General features: G+C 39.1%; 1 protein-coding gene across 2 annotated transcripts in view; it reads left to right on the forward strand.

Moving 5' to 3' along the window:
* LOC150085620 (putative peptidase C1-like protein F26E4.3) overlaps nt 1–16932 on the forward strand; it is a 55934-nt gene extending 39002 nt beyond the window's left edge. For both annotated transcript variants that reach the window (XM_090374139.1, XM_090374140.1), the window contains exons 7-12: nt 7369–7519; nt 8863–9034; nt 9307–9352; nt 9516–9639; nt 13618–13660; nt 16232–16932. In XM_090374139.1, the coding sequence (XP_090230265.1) occupies nt 7369–7519; nt 8863–9034; nt 9307–9352; nt 9516–9639; nt 13618–13660; nt 16232–16402 (707 nt within the window). In that variant the 3' untranslated portion in view covers nt 16403–16932. The remainder of the gene's footprint in view (nt 1–7368; nt 7520–8862; nt 9035–9306; nt 9353–9515; nt 9640–13617; nt 13661–16231) is intronic.
* Nucleotides 16933–22166: the final 5234 nt, after the last annotated feature.

Consider the following 22166-nt stretch of genomic DNA (forward strand, 5'->3'; position numbering starts at 1 on the left):
TTGCATTTTAGTTTGTTGATGTTTAATGGATATATATATAGAGAGAGAGAGAGAGAGATAAAAACAGAGAGACTGCAAAAGACTTCACGCAGACACAATTAAAATTTGCATTTTGAGTGAACCTCTTTTGCGGGTGATTTGCCTTTGGGATTTCTGCGAACCAATGACCACTTATTTTATGCATTTTTCCCCCTCTTCTCTTCTAAGAATCGTGAATTAGCTGGCAACTTTTTCAAGCAGTTTTTTTTTTCTTTTTTTTCTCTTCTTATTTTAATTCTCTTTTAATTGGCCCAAGAATAATCTCTTCGTGGTCATTTTCCTCTCTTAAAACTTCCTTAAGATGTATGAAGTGCTGAATTACTTCGAATGTCACTCATTTCGCTTTTCTTTTTTCATTTCCAGTTCGTGTATCTTCCTGTTTTTGTTCATCCCTTTCAGCAAAGACGAGATTTCTGATTTTGTAATTACCAACGTATTTAATGAACACTCTTATCTCATAAAAAAAAAAAAAAAAAAGAATTATTTAAATAGAGATTAACTTTTCGAAAATCAAATTCTCCAATTTGTGTCGGCTGACAGGAAATGAAAAGAAATATAAACACTGTAATAATACATTAGTTGATCAGATTAACTAGTTAATGATAAAGCCAGCCATTTTTTTTTTTTCTATGCAATCAGGAAATAAACAGGAAATATTTCTTGAGATAGCCACAGGTTTATTATACAGAAAAATGCAGCGGTATCCGGTGTGAAGATTGTAGAAAACATATAAATAAAGAGAAGAATAACACACTAATACAATGATAGTTAATTTCAAACGAGAAAAATCCAATTCAAGGGTAAAAAAATAAGGTATTTATGACGTCAAAAGTCCAGTATCATGAAGAGAATCGCAGAGAGCAGGCATTTGCAGGAGACATCATCACACACAAGAATTGATGAGGACATCTTTAACCTTGAACTCGTCCGTCAACCATCCAACCTGTTCCAGATAGCTCTGTGAGACTCTTTCTTGTCTACAGCCATATCCAGATCATACTTGTTCATAAGTGCCATAATTCTTTTAAAGAAGGGGTTCTTGGATATCTTTTATGAAACCAAATTACGACACAAGGTAGTGTAAAATTCGCCATCTTATTTTGTAGATGCGAGGTGGTAGTACAAAATACCACCTCGCAAGAGATTCCCGCTGCGCAGTTCTCCTGACTTCAAGTATTCCTCCACACTCTTTTAATTTCAATGGCATGAAATTTCATGCTATTATTCTCTGTGAACTCTATTCACCAGTCGTTCGCATCAAGATGTATAAACTAATTGAGGATTACAACTAAAATAAAAAAAATTGCCTGTGAGCCACTGCTCTAGATCGGCAACGTTTAAAAGTGGATAACTGGGTTAATTAAATGAAATCAATTCGTGAACCACCTTTGGCACGGATGCTCTAAGTTACCGAATTCTGCTCTAGGTAATTTTATTTTGGTTTTGCTAATGACCGAAAATTGAAGGTTTAATTAATAATTTATGACCATCGATGGGCTGTTTTAATTTGAATATTAATTTCGGAATAAAACAGAATAGTTTTCGAATGTGCTGTCAAGTAATTCGAACATTTTGTGGATCTTATTGGTTTACCAAATAAGTTGACAAGTTAGCGAGACAAATGTGAAATATTTTGTTAAACGTACATTAATTTTATATCGTTAAATAAAATTATTCTTTTTATCTCCAGTCCAATACAGGGCCATTTCATCTAACAATTATAATCTTCTTATATTATCATTTGACTCAGTCAAATAGGTTATATTTGTCTGAGTTATGTTTTTAGCATTTAAGGAATGTTAAAAAAATAAGCATTTTTGCTAAATCCGGCAAAATTCATAATGAACCAAATGGCACTTCATATTCTGTAAACAGACCTACAGTCGTTCGCTGCTGAATATTAACAGAGCAGACAAGTGTGAGGTGTATTTAGTGTCTAATGGCACCAGGGGGTTACCCCCACCTCCGCGTTGCTTTCATTGTAGGTGTACCAGTTCACTGGGAAGGCCAGAGATTTAAAGTGTATGGATATGTGTAGTGTTATGTTCTGTTGTTCATCTGGCCGTTAGCCGCTGGACCCCCGTTGAGGCCCAACGTTGCCCACACTTGGTCCCGTGGAGGCAGAGCAGGTACACCAGTATTTTTAGATAAGTACTCTGGCAGGTCCTGCCACCTATTTTCCTGAGATTTCAGTGACTAGAACTAGGGCTTACAATACCGGGATCCCGGTCATTTTTTTCTGGTATTGATACAAAAAATACCGGTTTTTCGGTATTAATTTAAAAAAAAAATCTTATGATTTAATCACATAAAGGTTATAAAATCACCTTTATGTGATTATGACGTCCTTATCTCTACTAGCAAATGTTCGATAAATCATCGAAAGGACACCATGCAACATTGCAACCTGTCCAGAATTTTCGGACAACTTCATATCTGACCGTATCGTAACTCCCAAGTCCCGTTTCTCCACTACTGACTTTAGTTCAACTGCACCAAGTGTATAAGTTATTTTGGGATTGCTGTTCCCCATGTGTAGAACCTTGCATTTTGCTGAATTAAAGCATAGCTGCCACTTTTCTGACCATCCCGGAAGTCTATCTAGGTCAGTCGGAAGAAGCTCTGCTTGGCAGCGATCATTAACTACTCTACTGATCTTTACATCATCTGCAAGTTTAGACCTCGCGCCCTCCATAGATGTCATTTAAGATAATCAAAAACAACAGTAGTCCCAATACTGGTCCTTGGGGAACCCCACTACTTACATTAACCCCCAATCTGAAGAATAACCATCTATCACAACCCTCTGCCTGGTGTCCTCAAGCCATCGTGCTATCCATCGAAGGATTTTCCCTGTGATTCCAACCTGCTCCAGCTTATAAAGTAACCACTCATGTGGGACTGAGTCAAATGCTTTGCTGAAATCCAAATAAACAATGTCGAAATTATTCTCTAAATCCAGCTCACTAGTGACCTGTCAAAATGGCTAACCAGATTTGTTGAACATGTTGCCTTTACAAAACCATGCTGTGTATCCTACAGAATTCCATTTCCATCTAAATGATCCTGAATTCCACCCTCGATCATTGCTTCCATGATTTTAGCCACTACTGAAGTTTGACTGACCGGTCGGTAATTTCCCGTTACACTCTTAGAACCGCTTTTATGTTCCAATTTACACCAATCCAACGGAATCTCTCCTGAGTCCAGTGATGCTCTCATAACTAGCTTTAATGGTTCAATGCACTCACTTGCCGCCGCCTTTAAGATTATAGAGTATATGCCATCAACCACAGGAGCCTTACTCGTCTGTATGCGCGAAAGTTCTCATTAAATAATCATTTGAAATTTCAATATCATTAATTACATTTTTTTAAACTTCACTTCCATAATATCTCATTGACAAAGGGTTTTTTTATGTAAATATCGATGCAAAGTAACTGTTGAGTTCATCTACAACTTCAGCTATGGCATCTAATACTATCCCACATCCATTACATAAGGGTCCAATCTGATTTGCCCTTCTGTTCTTTGTATTTATATATGTTAAGAATTCCTTAACTGCAGTCTTTGCTCTCTTCTTTATTCCTTATCCCCACTCTTTTGCAGTCTCCAAGACTCAGTAAAGATACTACAGTGAAAATTATACTTCACTTAATAAAACGTCTTTCTCTTTCAGAAAATTACGAACATAATTGAACCATGGAACAGAACATCAGTGTTCCGCAAATTCTTTCCAAAATAAGAAATTGCCCGAATCCAATGAGATTTTAAAAGATGAACTTGAGTCGCAAATTAATGAAATACTTTTAACTGTTTTTGCTAAAAAAGTTCAAAGCCTAGAAAATATGGACTGAGATCGTCTACGATTATCTCAGTACCAGAATAGAATCCGAAAGGCATTTTCTGTCGCTAATGAAATACTGTATGTACCAAAATTAGATCAATTTTAAACGATCATACTATCGATTGCTTGTTTCTTAAGAGCTCACTTTATTCGGACAGGTAGTGTGGATGCTTAAATCTAACTAAACTTTGCAGTAACAATATGTATTTTTTTGTTTTTAGAATAACTGTATTTTAATGATTTTTGTTTTTGGAATACCGGTATCCCGGTTTCATAAATAAAAAATACCGAAATACCGGTATTAAGATTTTGACCAGTATTGTAAGCCTTAGCTAGGACCTATATTAAAGGGGGGATTGGGGGGAGATAAACGCTAGAATCTGGTTAGGCCGAAAGAGGTTCCAATTATGTGGAGTTTGGCATTTTAAATTTTTAGTTGTGTGGGGCACTCGCTTTTCGCTGGCGATATAGGTAGAGTGGGGGGGGGGGGGAAGGCTGAGGGAAACAGAAATATGGGGTCGATAGGGAAGGCGACCCCAGGTATATCAGTGGAGCATGTCTATGCCCTCCCAGAGGGAAAAGACGGGGTGACAGGGAGGGGAAGGGACAGACAGACAGACCATCCCCCACCAGAGATGGGGAAAGAAAGTGAGCCAAGCAAGGGAGCCCCACCCAGTTCGCCATAGTGACAATTTGCAGTGCCCGCCAGCAAGTGCAGTCCGATGCTCACTCGTTGGTGGGCCTAGTCCTCTTCTAGGTGTGTGGGTTCTATTTGGTGTGGGTTCATCCTGGGAGCGACCACATCCTGGCTGGTGCCACTCCCATTGATTCTTAGGTCGATGCTGTTTCAGTAATACAATGTATTGGTGCGGTGCTCCATTTATTATGGTGCATATTGCTCCGTAAGGGTCTGGTGTTTGTGCTTGCCAGAGAGAGAGAGAGAGAGAGAGAGAGAGAGAGAATCTTTAATTCCCTTCACGGCCAAAAAGCCAGGGGTTTTGCCCTTAGTATTTTGCCGTCATTTCCCGGGTTGATGTTCATTATCAGTTTGCCTTTATTATTTGTCGTTTTATATTCGTTGTGGATGGCTATTTCTGTTCGCCGTCTGTTGAATACGTCAAGTGCAAATCGGCTGAGGGCTTTGTATTCATCTTCTGAATCCAGTAGATGGTGCTCTTGTTTTTTTGACAAGTATTGGATCTCAGTTATAAGTCTACTTCTGTGTTCTTCGTAGCATTCACAGTTGTGCATAATATGCTGCCAGGTTTCAGGTTCTCCACAGATGCATGTGGACTCTTCTATCATTCCTAGGGGTGCGTTCAGTTTTGCTTTAAATGGGCCGTGGCCCGTCAGGAGGAAGGTTTTATTTAGCCCCGGGTACATTTTTGCGACTTTCGGTATGAAGCTTCTTGTAACTTGACCCTTTTCGACATTTCCCATCTGTGCGGCCAAATCCGCAACATGTGAGCCGTTATTCTTTGTTTCTCTGTCGTCTGGCTGTTGGTCCATGGCGAAGTCATAGATGGAGGCAGGCACATCCTTGGACATACATGATTCCGCATCTAGTCACCTCGAGGTCCAGCGGAAGAGCTCCCGCAGGAACCTGTAGAGCGCGGGTGCTCATCGTTTTGCAGGTCCTGATTATAGTTAACAGTATGTTTCTTTGGAGAGTGTCCAGCAGTCTTCTGTTGACTGCGGTTCCGGCTTTCCTGAATCAGATTGGAGATCCGTAGGTGATCGCTGGGATGAATATTGTTTTATAATACAGGGACAGGGTCTTCCTGTTGAGTTTCCAGTCCCTGCGATATACTCTTGCTACAAGTGCTGTATAGTTCCTTAACTTCTCTCTCAAGTAGACGAGGTGAGGTTTAAAGGACAAGTACTTAGATACTTTATTTGCTTTGCTAGTTTAATGGTGGGTCCTGCTATCTTTATTAGCGAAATCTTTAACATGTGTGTTTTCCCCCAGTTCTGTAGGGTTTGTAGCGCTTGTTTGCCTGTGTTTCAAGTCCCGTTCTGGAGTCCGCTTCCAACAATAAAATGAGGTCATCAGCAAAAGCCTGACTGGCCACGTTTCCCAGGTCCAGAGACAAGAAGTCATCAAGGACCACGCTCCACAGTAGCGACCCTAGGACAGATCCCTGCGGACGCTTTTAACAACTCTTCGGAAAGTTGTGACGACCTCAGTTATCCTATCCGACAAATATGCCCGGATACTGTTATACGAGTTTTCTGGGAGTGCTGCTTTCTGGAGTCTGCCCAGGACACTTGGCTACTAGACGGTGTCGAAGGCCCCGGCAAAATCTCCAAGTCACATGTACATGGCACCAGCTTCGACGAGCTCTGTGGTGGCTTGGGGTTAAAGGGACAGTGCTATAGTGTGGCATAGTGTTTTGTAAAAGGCGCCACCAGTGGTTCCCCACATCTGCGCAGGGATTAATGGGATATAAACTAGGGGCTTTCTTGCTTAGAGTCCACTTGAATTCAACTTTCTTGACACAGTTCGGTTGGAAATGTTTTCACCTGTGGCCGCAAAGACTTCAAGAGACGGTTGATGAGAGGACATCGTAGGGTTCCGTCTTGCTGTTTAGAGAAAGATGGCGATCTGTTGTGGTTGATGTAGCCCTCGGACTACCTTGGCCAGCTCTTCTTTTAGTGGTTCCTCTCTTCTGAAACTGCTTCCATAGTGCCGAGACGACATGGTGCGATACGTTAAGACAATGTGTGCGACTGCCCAGATTCAAGTCGTTCAACGGCCCGCCATCTCAAATAAACATCTAAATGATGATGACTTGCCACCCTGAGTACTGAAAATGTGGCTACCCCACTGAACAAGCCAAAAACAGGAATATAGTACTGTGGTCACAACTCGTGTTTTTATAGGCATGAATAATTTGTATAATGTGCAGCTCTGTAAGGAAAGATGTTCTTTCAGGTGATGATCGATATCTATGTGATATTCGATTTCGTATGTCAGGATGCCTATTTTATCAAATATTTATGAAAAACATTTTGTTCTGTTAATTTTGTCGAGCAGTGCAGTTACAAAATGACTGTAATATTCATGACATTTTTGGTTGGTTGGTTGATTGTTGTAGGTGCATCAGCAACCTAGGCCATTTTCCCCCGTATATGATGTCTGTAAATTGTTGGTGTTTTGTGGTCGATTTACTGTTTTCTGGAACTGGAAAGATCCGATTTTCCTGGAGGGAAAACCATGCTACCCTTGCCTGAGTCCAACTGACTCAGCCACGTTGTGAAAAAGATCCAATAAAATTCCTCGCGTTATTGATAGAATTCGAACTCGGATCTTTTCCACCCTGTGTTGAGAGGACACTGATTATATCAACTGTACTACCAACGAGGGCATTACAGTTTTGGAGAGGGTGGTTCGATTCAAAATTTAATGCTACGAGTATGTAAGTGTTTTTGTATGCGATTATTAAGAGTGCCTTCCTATTTGATATATATATATTTTTCAGCCCTAGCTTCCGATCGGCTGGCAGTGCATACACTGGGCACTGAACGAACAACGCTGTCTGCCCAACATTTGGTTTCCTGTCAGAATCGGCGTCAAAAAGGTTGTAAAGGAGGTCACTTAGATCGAGCCTGGTGGTATCTCAGGAAACATGGGTAAACAATAAATTTTATTACTAATGATATAAAAAATGTTGGTGAATAATTTTCACAGTAATTATTTAATTTAGTGTACTAGAACATTTTAATCCTAATTGTGGATAATCTAAGAAATGACGTAATGGACTACTTACTATACCCTGAAATTCTAAGCAGAATCTTAAGCCATTACGGTTTCACAGCTGTCTAGTGCTGCCATCTAGTAGCTCATGACAAAACTAAAAGTGCCGCCATCTAGTAGCATAATGTAAAACTAAATGTGCCGCCATCTAGTAGCACATTTCAAAACTGCTCTTGTATTGCTAAATTTACTTTTCCTTTTTACACACTGTTAACGTTAGTATCATTGTAGTTCTTTTAATTCTTATAAGAATATATGTCAAAGATAACTAACTAGAAGAAATACCGGTACGTTTCCAAAATATTATATTCATGTAAAAAATATTAAAATCTTAATATTTTACATATAATATGGTATTTTTTTCTATGGAAAATATTTTTCTGTTTTAGGTGCCATCCGGCTGAGTACCACCGATACAATATTTATGAGCTTCGTATGATAATAATCAAATTAACTTAATTTTCAGTTTGAAAAAAAAACAAAAAAAAAACATCGTTATAGCTTCTCATGCGCTTAGTCAAAGTCACCTAAACTTGCACCTTTAGGACCTCTTTTAATATTAATTGAACCACAATTACTGTGGTTCAATTAATATTAAAACTTCTATCTTTCTTAAGTTTTCATTAATTTTACTTTCTTTCGATTTTTATTTTCGCTAATGATATTTTTATTTATTTTTTTTAAGACACCCCTGATATAATATAAGTACAATTAGTCTTATTTGTGTTTGACATGGCAATCAATTAGCCAACTATAGTTCAGTTTAAAGTTCAGGTAAAATGAAACGTCTATTGTATGAATAAATTATTTTTTTTTACATTTAATACGCCAGTACCAATCTACATCTTTTAAAGAAAGCATGTGCTGACTCTTCGTCTTCAGTTGATAGTCATCAATTATTTTCTTCGCTGAAACGTGAGCTTTGATTAGGGATTTATAACATAACTTATAAGAAAATCCAATTGATGTATGAATATAGGAAAGAAACCTTCACATACACTCTTGTACACTGCACGTGTATATTCATATATATTAGGTATTCTGTATAAAAAAAAGTGTCGACACTTTAAGAACAAATTACTTTTTTATAGTATGCTTAGTAAACATTAGTTCCTTTTGAAAGATCTCTAGAATAAAGATTTGTTTATTTCTGCATATTTATTTTTCATTTTTAAGCTAATAAAGCCTCCCTTTAAATTTTATTTTCTTCTGAACTTAGCGTGGCGAGTGAGAACTGTTATCCATACGTGAGTGGACAAACGGGTGAAGAAGGAACCTGTCAAGTCCGTCGAATGGGAAGACACAGAGGCAGAGAACCTCAGGTTGCTTGTCCTAATGGAAGAACAGATCGACTTCATCACTCCACACCGCCTTATAGAGTTAGCCCTAGGGTGAGACTTCTTATCGTCCTAAAATGATTTAAATTTGATCATCACTTCACGCATCTGATCGTATCTACTGTACAAACTAGACAATACCAGTTATTGAGCAAAAGAAAAATATGTGATATAAAAAACATACGATAAACGTAGTAAAACAAAAATGTATGATGTATAAAGTAGAACAGGTAGAAGATATAAATAGAATAAATTGTTTTATAATATCTGTATTAAAATAATTTGTATAAAATATTAATCGCTGATACTGAAGGCTTTTTTTCCAGGAAGAAATTATTATGCACGAGATATACACCAACGGGCCTGTTCAAGGTAAGTTGATTATTTTTAATTATTCTATCACCTAGTAATTAAAAGCGTACGAGTTTATGTGCTAGTTAATAGTATAATAAGAGAGCTGGACTCGTCGCAATTTATGTCATAGACACAGTAATGAAAATCCATTTTCATTGAGAACTTTCACCATTTTTTTCAGCTGCCTTCCGTGTGAGAGAGGATTTCTTCATGTATCGTAATGGTGTTTATAGATATTCCCATCTTACCAGGCATCTTGAAGAAAAGTACAGACAACAAGGATGGCACTCGGTCAGGATAATCGGGTAATGCATTTTGGTTCCTTTAATATCCCTCATTTTTTTTTTAAATTACACATTTTTAGTTGAGATAAATGAAATCAGTTGGTTATTAACATTCAGCCACAAAAAGAAATTATGTTGCATTAACATTTTTAATCAGTCTACATCAACAGTAAGAAAATATTCTTAAGAGAATTGTCTTTTTTGAGTATTTTGATGGGCATCAAATAAACGCAAATTTATATGAGTTTTATTTTGGTATCTAAATTAACTCAGTTTGGAATAATGAAAAGATTTTGAACACTTTAATTCGATGATTTAAAACAGGTAAATTTTATTAAGTCTTAAGATATTTTTATATTCCATCAGCCCTGTTTTTGATTTTAAATATTTTGGTTGTAAGTCTTTTTTAAAATTTCATCTGGACGAATTCATTGCAGATTTTTTTTCATCTTTCAAAGAGGCAAACCGATCTTTAGAAGTTATCAGCTTATGTCCACTGATATATGTGACATTTTTCGCCTTAAATGAGTTTTAAAGATAAAACTGATGGATGTACTGTGGTGCAGTCTAAAAAAGAGAATTAACAACAAAAGGGTTTTTTTTTTCTGTGTAACGTAATCTGCAATTAACATAATTTTATTATTAGATGGTTGAAATGAAATTATTTTCTTATTGTGTTGAGTAAAGTTATTGTCGATGTTTATGTGCTTAGCTACAGATCACATTTTAGGGGTTTTTTTTAGAAAGGTGGAGGAAGATTGTGCAATGGACGTTTGTGGTCTTATCAGTTTTTGTAATTTCGGTTATTATCAAGTTCAATGCTCATTTTCATTAACTAGATCCTTTACAATCTTCATACATTATAAATACAAATTTACATTTAAATACAAGTACAACCTAACAAGTACAGAGCAATGTTTTTTTCATATTTACATACATTTTTATTACAAATATACATAGATACTTTCTATTTACAATCATCGCATTTTGCGTAAGAAACAATTTTAATTATACAACTTCACTTGCAAGCAATAAAACACAATAAAAGATATACTATGTATGTATATATGCGGATGTACTTGTTTTGGGTGGCACCTAGACGTTTAGTCGAACTCCACCTTGCAAAATCTGTGTTGAAAAAGTAACTCTGATGTCTACACTCTACAGCGATCAACACCCGGTCAATCACTGCCCATTTCTAAGCATGACGAGTTGTGCCTAGTTCTATTATCTAGTGCTGCTGCACCAATTTGTCGTCCAGTGGAAGGAGTGCAATACCAAAGGACAGGAGCCCTCAGGCTGCCCAACCCGAGGGAAAAATAAATAAATAAAAGAAAAATAATTAAATAGAAAAAATAATAAAATAATAATAAACAAAAAAAATTAATAAAAAAATTCTATGTAAAAAAAAAAAAATTATGTACAGTTAATACCATTTTATACATTCTATATTATTACTAATTTAAGAACACAACAGTTAGTTTCTAGGTTAACAGTTGTAAGGTAGAAATATAATTTCATGGAATAATGTCTCCTGTCCACTTTTAGAATTAGTAAACAAGGTGCGTCTTCTTTTTAAACCTTGTCAGAAAAAGATTGGAATGCTGCAAAGTTCTTGGCATCTTGAATCAAAATATCGAGGTTGTCAGTCCTAATAGGTTGAGTGCTGTTAAATAGTTCTTGTCTGAAGTCGTCATAAGCCGGGCAATGAAGCAGAACATGCCTCCAATCTTCTACTGCCCCACAAAAACACAAAGGGTCAGGTTCGAGTCCAAATTTACACAATTTATCCCGCAGTGAACCATGTCCAGTTATTAAATATGACGTTGTCATTGAAGGATAAAACCATCCCATAACTTTCTTATTTACAGCAAATGTTGCATCTTCAATGAACTCCCTGGTAGTGAGTCCTGTTTCACTGGATTGCCATCTGTATTTCCACTTCTCAGTGAAATTTGTCCAAAGATTAATTTTCTCTTGCCGAATGTCCGTGGCCGGATTACTTGCAGTGTCGATGATTTGAGTTGCCAAACCTTTCTTTAAGTTAGAAATCATGCCTTGGTATGCCACATAAAGGTCAATCGGAATACAACCTTACATCGCTTGTAATGCATTGGTTGTTGTTGTTCTTCAGCATCTGTGTGTTGCCAATATCATCTTTCTCTGCAACGATAAAAGTTTGGCCGTCACTGTGACGTGAGTAACCCCAGGAAACCATATGGCAGCCGCATATACTACAATTGGCAAAAATATAGCCTTATAATATAATGCCAAAGTTTTGTGATTTATACCTCATTCAGCTCTTGAGAGCCTAATCACATTGGCAGTAAACTTCTTAATCTTTTCAGTTAAGTTCTTTACGTGGGGGATAAAAGAAAATTTATCATCAATTAAGAGACCAAGATATTTATTTTGAGAAACATAAGGAATTTGGACATTGCTGATATGAAGTTTAGGAGGTCTGTTATAATCCAGTTTATTATTGAAGATCATGCATTTTAGTTTTCGTCTCAGAAATTTTTAATTTGTTTATTCTAGACCATTCCAGCAAATCATCCAGGATTTCTTTCCCATGTGTTTCTAGCAAAAGTCTTGAACTGCCTGATATGCATAGCAATAGATCGTCGGCATATGCTATTTTATTGCAAATTTGACTTTCTTTTCGTAACCATTGGTCTGAAACAGAATTCCAGAGGAGCGGCCCAAGGACAGAGCCTTGTGGGCATCCTCTGGAAATGAATTTTGAAAATACCAAGTGTTGCGAGATGACTTTTATCTGCCTATTTGAAAAATAAGACCTAATAACCTGATATAGTAAATCATCACATTCTGTCTCTCGAAGTGACCTGAGGACGCTCTCCCACCAGAGTGTATCGAAAGCGCCCTCAAAGTCGATAAAAACAACCATCATGTATTTCTTTTCTGTAGTTTTACATAGATTCACCAAATTTCTGCTGGCATCTTCAGTGGAGGAGGCTTTCTTAAAGCCGAATTGTGAATTAGAAATCATATTACTTGCAGCCGAAACCTTCTGCATCCTAGGCGCTAATAATCTCTCATAAAGCTTTCCAAGTTTTCCTAGAAGGGATATATGTTGAGAAAAGTCCCGACTATGGATTAAATTTGAGTGTTTTTTTTCTTCTTTATTATTTGATACTTATTCAACTCTCCACACATTTATCCAACTACTGGTTGGTGAGAGTTTGTTAGAGCAGCGTGAAATAAGAAATAAGCAGATAATTTTTTAATTAATAATAAATAATTCCGTTTTCCGTTTTTAATTTTCCAAATTACAGGGAAAAAAGTACAGAATAATCATCGCTGGCAATCGTGATTGTATAAGTAGCTCTTTTCACTCTTTAGTTTGGTGCGTAACTTGTATCTTAGCATAATATAATATCCAATACCGATGTGCTAGTAATGCTGTAATTTAATTTCTTAAATTTAGATACCTGCCTCTAACTTTCAGTAATAAATTGGGGATCACATGATCCCTTAAGACAGTGCATTAAATATAAAAGTGGCATTTTATCAGTGTGTTGACGCCTGATTTACTTTACCCTCTCTTTCTTCATGCAGTTCCTTAGAGACAGCAAATACTGCATTTTTTATCTTTCTGTGTTGACATTTGCCCTTGATATAAATAAAAACGCTCGCATGAAAGACGTGGTGGCCAAACTTCTGCTCTCGCAGTTCAAGAGGTGGGCGACTTCCAGCTGCAGTATTGCCCTCACAGCCACTCATCTTTTATTCATTTGCAGTAGTTCGTGCATTAGCTGCTAAAAGTGCCTCTAAAACCTTTCCTTTTTTTATGTATAACTGACGGTCAACTGGCAGTCATCTCAAAGCACATTTTCAGATATCGGGATAATCAATTCGCAATTCTAGATTTTTAAATTTCATCTAAATGGTTACAGTTCCCAAATTTTTGTAACTTTATTTGTGATTAATAATTATCTCTTTTAATTTTCTCATATTGTGTTTTGTGCTGCCTTACAGGTGGGGAGTCGATCGATCAAGTGGAAGACCAATCAAATACTGGGTATGTGAATAATTGTGCATAGAATACATACTGAACTGTAAAATCGAATTTTTTTAATGAAAATTATACTAAAATTGTGATTATTTTTTATAAACGTTTATTTTAAATTCTTAAATGATCAGAGCAAGTTTTTATCACACTGTTCAAAAACATTATCACCACCTACCTAATGGCGGGTATGTCCTCCTCTTGCCTCCAGCATCGCCTCCACAAGGCGAGACATGGACTCTGCAAGGGTTGTGAAAGTTGCAGGAGGTACGGTGTACCATGTCCCAAGGATTGCGTCACGTAGATCTGCTATAATCCGTGGTGGAGAATCCAAACGTCGGATCTGTCAATCAACGTGATCCCAGAGATATTCTAGGTAGCATCTCGAAGTCACGTTCATGTTCGGTGAACCACTCTTGAACAATACCAGCAACGTGGGAGAGCGCGTTATCCTGTTGGAGCACATCTGTGCCATCCGGGAACACGGTCATCATGAAAGGGTGTACCTAATGACCCACAATGGATAAAAAAAAAAAAAAAAAACGGTCATATTAGGACCACCTGACGACTAAATCTGTCCATCTGTAATATGTCCATAAATTTCGTGTTTTCGCTGATCAATCGATCAGCGAACATACGACTGACTAAACCAGCTATGGAGTAAAAAGAATCCATAAAAGTTCCTCGTTTTCTTCCCAGGAATATATCACCCATACCAAAACACTACCGCCATCTGTAAGTCTGTTGTATTAGGGCATTGGAGTGATTCCTCTCCTCAGTTTGTCGTTGTACTTTCCATCTGCCGCCCACACAGAATAGCAGGAAACAAGTTCATCGGAAAAGGCAACATTTTCCCAGTAGTCAAAGGTCTACCGAGGCGTCGTTGGCGATGGATAGCTGTCAGCATGAATACCTTGATCGGGCGCCTACTCCGGTTGCCCATACGTAGAGTTCGTTGGATCGTGGTTGGAAACACCGCTAGTTGTCCCTCGTTAAATCCATGGTCAGTCATACGCCATGGATTTATCGCAGAGTGCTGGACAGATATGTCCAGCACTCTGCGAACAGCCAACAAGATTCAGCTTCCATAAGACTGCCCACCCTTCATCTAGTACCCGACAATCTTCCCTTTTTCGAAGTCTGTCAGATCACGTTTCTTGCTCCCATTGCAATCAAGTACTTCTTATGGACTGCATACCACGAGCCGGCAGTATCACATTTACCGTGATACTGTATGTTCTTACCGTGACACGTATACCACTAGGCGGATCGCTGGATAAAAGAAAACTTCCTACAATCTAAACCTCAACCTTTTGTGATTTGAATTTATGACCTCTAGTCCTGGAATGCTTTAGAACGGTGAGAATGCCACCTTCATTAATTTTACTAATCCCTCTCGGAGCCTTATAAACCTCAATCAGGTCACTTCTGAGGTGTCTGGTAGCCAAGCTCTGTAGCCCACATATTTGGAGTCTTTCCTCATATGGTCGTCTTTCTGCCGATCTCACCATTCGAGTTGCCCGTCTTTGGACCCTTTCAATGTCTTTTTTCAGATGAGGTCTCCTTATTTGAACAGTTTCAAATGTGGTCTTGCCTTATACAGTAGGACTATGACCTCAATATCTCTACAGGATAATGTTTGATAAATAATCTATAGGACACTATGGGTTTCCTGACTGCTCAGTAAAGAAATAGAAGTCTAGTTCTTAAAAACGATTACATGATTTGAAATTATTGGGTAATGAAATCAAGGGACAGATAAAAATAACAAATGTCTAATTAGTACGGATCATCAAAGCCACTATATCTTTTACGCTATACAGGTACAAACTTGAAACAATTCCACTTTTATTGATATATGCAACAGGTGCCCATGAGCAGGATTCGGCAAGATTCCATTAGATCAATAGTATAATGTTTTTCACTACTCAATTAAAGACGATCAATTGTGCTGTATCAATGTGGTAACAAAGTATAATCGAGCTGGTCTCGTAACATCTGGAATCTTTGAGGATCGGCTCTTCTCCGCTTCAACATTGTCTCGGTTTGGAGAGCCCGAAACGTCAACTAGGCGATCATTATCTCCCGAAGGTGATTCTTCTAAAGAAGCACCATCCATAAGTAACTCCAGAATCCATCAATGTCAATTTCTGTGGTACACAATCTTCTTCAGTATGTCTCCCCTAATAACATTTCAATTATTTCCGCTTACTACGCCTAATAGGTCCTAAATCTCCAGTGGAATTTTCATCCCTCACACTCGACATTGTCACCAGTCTACCAAACTATCCAGTAAACGAATGTTATACAGTTTAATGCTGTTTATGAACCGTTATGACCCAAAATAATCACAACACAATTCCTGTGAATGCTCATAAATTCACACACCAGAGGGCACTTAATCTTAACTCAGTCCTAACCAATGAAACTAAGGGAAAATCTACAAAATTGTAGTCACAGCATCCCCCACCTGCTCACTAGGATAACCCAATTATATAGAAAATTATAATCTGTTTCAGAGATATGGACATGTTGCATTGTAATGGTAAAAATAACAAATAACTTTTTGAATTTTCTTAACAGCTCTGCGCCAATTCTTGGGGCCGACTGTGGGGAGAAGATGGCTATTTCCGCATACTCAGAGGAGAAAACGAATGTGACATTGAGATGTTCATCGTTGGAGTGTGGGCCAAGCAAGATGAAGTTGACGAGAATTCCATCATTAGCAACGTCGTTCATCGAAGGCACACGTGATTTCTTTAGCGAGATTCACTTGACGTAGAACAAAACTGCCATTTTTGCTTTACTGAAGAAAACCTCTCAACTGAGGAATGCCTGTGGTTTAGTGGGAAAAAAGCTCTACTTCTAACACTGCCATGAATGTGTTCTTGTATTGTAGTCAACTTATTAACTTCGTTTTGCATAAAATGCTCTTTTCTTGACTGGCAGAATTCATGCAGTAGACTCGTATCAGAATTCATTTTCAAGTCACTGCCAGCCTGGACTAGCTACGAACTGAAGGGATGCTCAAAATTCACCGCATCACGCAATTCACGCCTTTCTTCGAAATCACTGTGGAAGAGCTGAAGGTATTCTTGCAGCAGTGAAAGTTTTCGTCCCTTAATCAATCACCCACCGTGACGAGTAGACTTAATTTTCTTTGCATTCAATTTCGTTATATGTTTCTCATCGAACTGGTGGTGGCACCATCTATTTTGCTTTGGAGTAACTAGCAGTATACAAACTTATGTACCCGCTCTTGATGTTTATTTTATTATTTTTTTCTTTTTAATTTTAAGTTCTTTGGACAACATGAAACTGTACAAGAAAATTCAGAAATAAACTTGTTGTGTAATGTATTAAACTGTGTTTAATTCTTGAACCGACTTTAGGATCTAAAATGAGCTTCTGAATCAACTTTTTATCGCTTGCGAATTTTCAATAAGTGGACCCCCCTTTACAGTATGGACGATGAGGCTCCATTGTCCGTATTGCAAGAAAGGGGGGGGGACCATATTCCGAATTCTACACAAAGGATCTCCTTCTTAAACCAAAATAGTTATTTAGAATAATAGAGATAATTCATCCAACATTAAAGTTCAGTTATACTGACTTGATTACTCCATTATGTTTTAATTGGAAAAAAAAGAGAGAAAACATTATGAAAATAAAGTTAACACTCCTGCTGGGATTTTTTCATTCCCTACCCTCCTAAACTTGGTTGTTCGTTTTCAACAATTTGTGTAAAAACTATAACTGAGATAAAAACGGGCATTCTGCGAGCAGAAAAAAAACCGTGAAAACGGTGAAATAAAGTTTTTCTGGTGGGTGGGATAGAGCTCCAAAAAGTCAACCTAATTCAAAATCCCCAGGAAAAACAAAATTAACTTACGACCCAACCAACATCGAAATGAATACGTTCATCATTCGATCATACTATGAAATCTCCAAGCTATAAACCGATATGACAATGTACATGTCGAGAATACATACCAAGTGGTTGGAATGATTCCAGGATATTCAGGTCGGCGATTAGCGGACTAGACAAGGACCATCGTCACGACGAACCTACTAGCTCCTGCAATCTTAAAAAAAATCAACGTGAGCGACCAACTACAAAGGATATGGACAACCTAGAACCAGAGAAGGAAGATCAAGAAGAAATTCAACCGAAGGCAGTTTAAGCGGAAAGAGACGAGGTCATGATATCTAGAAAAGAACACGAGTGGAAGAAAGCCCTAACAGAATTGGAGGGAATGGACTCCACAGAGTTTGATACCGAAGCAGAGACCCAGTAGGATCCTCTGGAGAGTCACAGACCAACTTAATCGCAAATAAAACAACATTACCTCAACAACAACGGTGCAACACTAGAAGCCATCCGCACAGCCGTGTGCCGTGCCGTGCCGTAATAGCAGCCACTAGGATTAATGGAAGAGATACAAGAGAGCAGCAGCAGAAGAAACGAAAAAATAAGGAACCGCCTGCTTGGGAAAGAAGACTTCAGTAGAAGATAGAAGAATTAAAAGTCAAGTTAGACAAATTGACCAAGTACCAAAGGGGTAAGAGGAGTAAATATTTTATTTGAAAAGTGAAGAGCATCCTCAAGAGAGACAAAGTCCACAGAAAGCACGAGACCAATAATCACCGAATACGTAGACACACTGAAGCAGAACCTCCTCGCACTCAACAAGAGACTGCACAGATACAAGGAGAGCTCTAAGAGGAAAATAAACACCCAAAGTTGAAAACTTTGGTTTTCTACGAAAACCAAAGAGCCTTCTAGAGGAGTATCGGACAAGACAGGAAAGACGGAAACAAACCACTCGAGCAGAAGACGATCGAGGAATTCTAGGGAAACATATGTAGCAGGGAAGTAAGACATAATAACCGAGCACCCTGGATATAACCAGAACGGAAGAAAACCAGGGATGCATGAGAGATGGGAGATTCGAGAAGAAGAAGTACGGCAGTCGATCAGGAAGTCCTCCAACTGGCGAGCCCCAGGAACAGATAATGTCAACTACTGGTACAAGAAGCTCACTCTGCACACACAAGCACCTAGCAGAGCAGTTCACCCAAATGATAAGTCGCCTAGAGACAATCCTAGATTTTCTTACAAAAGGAATCGCATATTTGAAGGCAAAATACAAGAAACCCGGCGAAACATCGGCCGATCACCTGTACAATGTACAAAATTCTAACCAGCTGCATAACCAAGAAGATATCAGGCCGCTTGAAGAGCCAGAACATCATGGCCGAAAACAGCAGCAATGATGCAAGCGGATTAGCAAAGGATTCAAGGTGCAATTAACCATTGATGCAAGGTATAATTAACCATTGATGAGTTATAGAGCAAACCTACAAGAAGCGCAGCAACCTGTACACGGCCTACATCGATTACCACAAAGCCTTCGACTCTGTGCCTCATAGCTGGCTAATAGAGACCCTGAAGATCTACAAAGTCAATCCGACAGTGAAAAAACTTCCTAGAAGCAACCACGACGAAATGGAGTAAATCACAACCAGACCGAACGCCATCAGAAGAGGAATCTTTCAGGGAGATGCCCTAAGCTCACTGGTTCTGTCTACATTCAACTCGCTATCCACCATGATCGACAATAGCAAGTACGGATATAACCTCAAAGAAGGAAGGAAAAACATGTACATCCTCTCCCACTTGGTGTACATGGATGACAGCAAGCTCTATGCGGTAACCGAGAAGCAACTCCAGCAGCTACTCCGGATCACCGAAGAATTCAGCAATGATATCAGGATAGAATTTAGTCTAGACAAATGTAATGAAGAACCACGAAATGAGTCAGTGGAAATTAGTCTGCCGAAACTACAAGCTGCAGACTGGTAAAGAGATCGAAGCCATGACAAGGGCAGAGACCTACAAATTCCTAGGATGATGCAGGCTCAGCAGTTAGAGCACAAGGAGATCAAGGGCTGCCTAATCGAAAAATACCATCTGAGACTCAGAAACCTGCTCAAAGCAAAGTAAACGGAGGAAACAGTTAAAGCCATAAACACCTACGCAGTCCCAGTGTTAACATACTGCTTCGGGATCATAGATTGGACTAACACCGAGCTAGAAGATATCATGAGAAAGACATGGAAAATGATGACCAAGAGCCGCCAGCATTACCCGATGTCAGCCGTGGAGAGACTGACAACAGCTCGGAAAGGAGGAAGGGGCCTGATAGTCCCCATCGAGAAACAGAAGACAGCGATAGCTAATCTCAAGGATTACTTCCAGAAAAACACAGCAGCACTCTACCAAGCCATGAGGAAGACCGACAAGCGGCATACCCCCACTCAATCCAAGCGGCATACCCCCACTCAATCCAGGCGGGACCAGTGAACTGGTACACCCACAATGAAAACTACGCGGAGATGGGGGGAACCCCTGGTGCCGTCTGACACTAAATACACCTTACACCTTACACCTTACTCAATCCAGGCGAGGGTCTATTCCCGCCCAGACGGAACAAACGAAGCTAGAAAGATGGGCAAGAAAAATACTCCATTGTAGACACTACAATGACCTCTATCAAGACCACATAGATAAAATGGCTTCCAATGCTTGGCCCACGAGCAGATGCTCTTCTTCGAGACTGAAGGATTCACCATTTGCCATCCAAGACCAGGTAATTGACACCAGGAAGTATGTAGACATGTTTAGTATCTCATATAGGACGGCACCTGAACAAAAGTTCAACTCTGCCTTGGTACACTGCGATGAATACAGAACTCTGTAAAAGGCTAGACGTGTGTATAGTGTTATGCTATGCTTGTGTAGTGTGTATTGTCGTGTTGTTTAGTTCTTTCTGGCCATTTTGTCACCAGGAAGGAGATCACCTAGAAAGCCTGCCCAGTGGAAATATAGAAAATATACCAGGAACTATAGAAGATACGTCGCCAAGGAGCCATGAATGTAGGATGACACATAGTGATGATGCTTCTGGCCTCAGAAACGATCCAACATATCACCACAGGATGCAGGATTATCAGCCTGAGTACACTCGTAGACACGGTCAGGTTAATACATCAGAAGCTAGCGAGGAAATACTTGTTGATGAAAGAAAGTGTATCGTATTACAAGTACGAACCCCAGGCCAAACTAGAGACCCCCCACGCTCAAGCCGTACTGATACAGCGCCATAATAGCAGACAAGACAATCCAGCACAACATACCGGACATAATCCTTGTCAAGAGGAAGGAAAAGGATAGCTATCTGACCGGCATGTCAACCAACACTGAAAATCCAAGAGGAAAATATCAGGAAGTACACAGACCTAAGACAAAGACATATGCAAGAAGTAGCGACCATTCCGATCAAACTATTATTTTTAGGCCACGGAATAATGAAATTCATCTGCCGTGCTGTGTGTCTTGTGTCTGTTAATTGCGTGTGTTCTGTGGTCGATTTGTCTGTTTTGATGGACGAAAACCCCCAGTTTCTGGGAGGAAAACCTTCTATCTACGCCTGAGACCGACTAACTCAGCCACGGATTGAAAAAAGTCCATTAAAGTTCCTCGCGTCATCGACGGGATTCGAACACTTTTCCATTCGGTGTGGGGAGGACGGTGACGCTACCACTGCACTACACGCGCAGATGACCATTCCGATCATCGTATCACCCACCGGTATGGTTCCAAAGACCCTACATGACAGCCTAGCAGCAATACGTCTCCCAGACAACACCTACAAGGAACGTCAGAAAGTCGCAATCCTGAGCACCTGTAGGATAGTCAGAGAGTTCCTCCACCGACAGCAACACCAGACATGGTTTTGTTGTTGTAAGGTTTTAGGAGCATCAGCGACTAAGGCCATATTGCCCTGTGCATACTGTCTGCAAATTGCGTGTGTTCTGAGTTCGATTTTTTTGTTTTCTGGATGAAAATCCAGATTTTAGCAAATAAAAACCACGCTACCCTTGCCTGAGACCAACTAACTCAGCCACGTTGTGAAAGAGACCCACAGAAATTCCTCGCGGCATCGACGGAACTCAACCTCAGGTCTTTTCCACTCAGTGGGGAGAGGATAGCGATCCTACCAACTGTGCTACCCATGAGGGCAACACCAGACATAACCACCCTGTGCACTTGATACCAGTACTCATCACCGGGTTGGAATCCCCCACAGGGAGAAATAACGTAACAATAATAATAATAAATAAATAATAATGATGGTGGTTTATCTGTTTTATTTATCGTGTTTGATTCTCCTTCACGTGACTGTTCACTTTCGCGTCACTTATTTCCAATTCGCATTTTTAAAGAGGGCGTAGTTGTGTATCAGAGGGGAGGAAAACTTGGGAAATAATATAGTGTACATGCTGGAGGTTCCAGTTTGTTGCTCACATAACAATTATCAGAGCGTTTTGCGTCAAGTGAAAGATATTCGTAATTTATTCGGTAAAATTCGATAATTGTGTTAAATACGCGACAGTGGTCTCTGACTTTGGTGTAATAAAGCGCATTCTATTCTAAGAATACAGTTCAAAGTTC

The sequence above is a fragment of the Mastigoproctus giganteus genome, chromosome 5, assembly GCF_048544385.1.
Source record: "Mastigoproctus giganteus isolate SK-2022 chromosome 5, ASM4854438v1, whole genome shotgun sequence".
Taxonomy (NCBI): Eukaryota; Metazoa; Arthropoda; class Arachnida; order Uropygi; family Thelyphonidae; genus Mastigoproctus; species Mastigoproctus giganteus.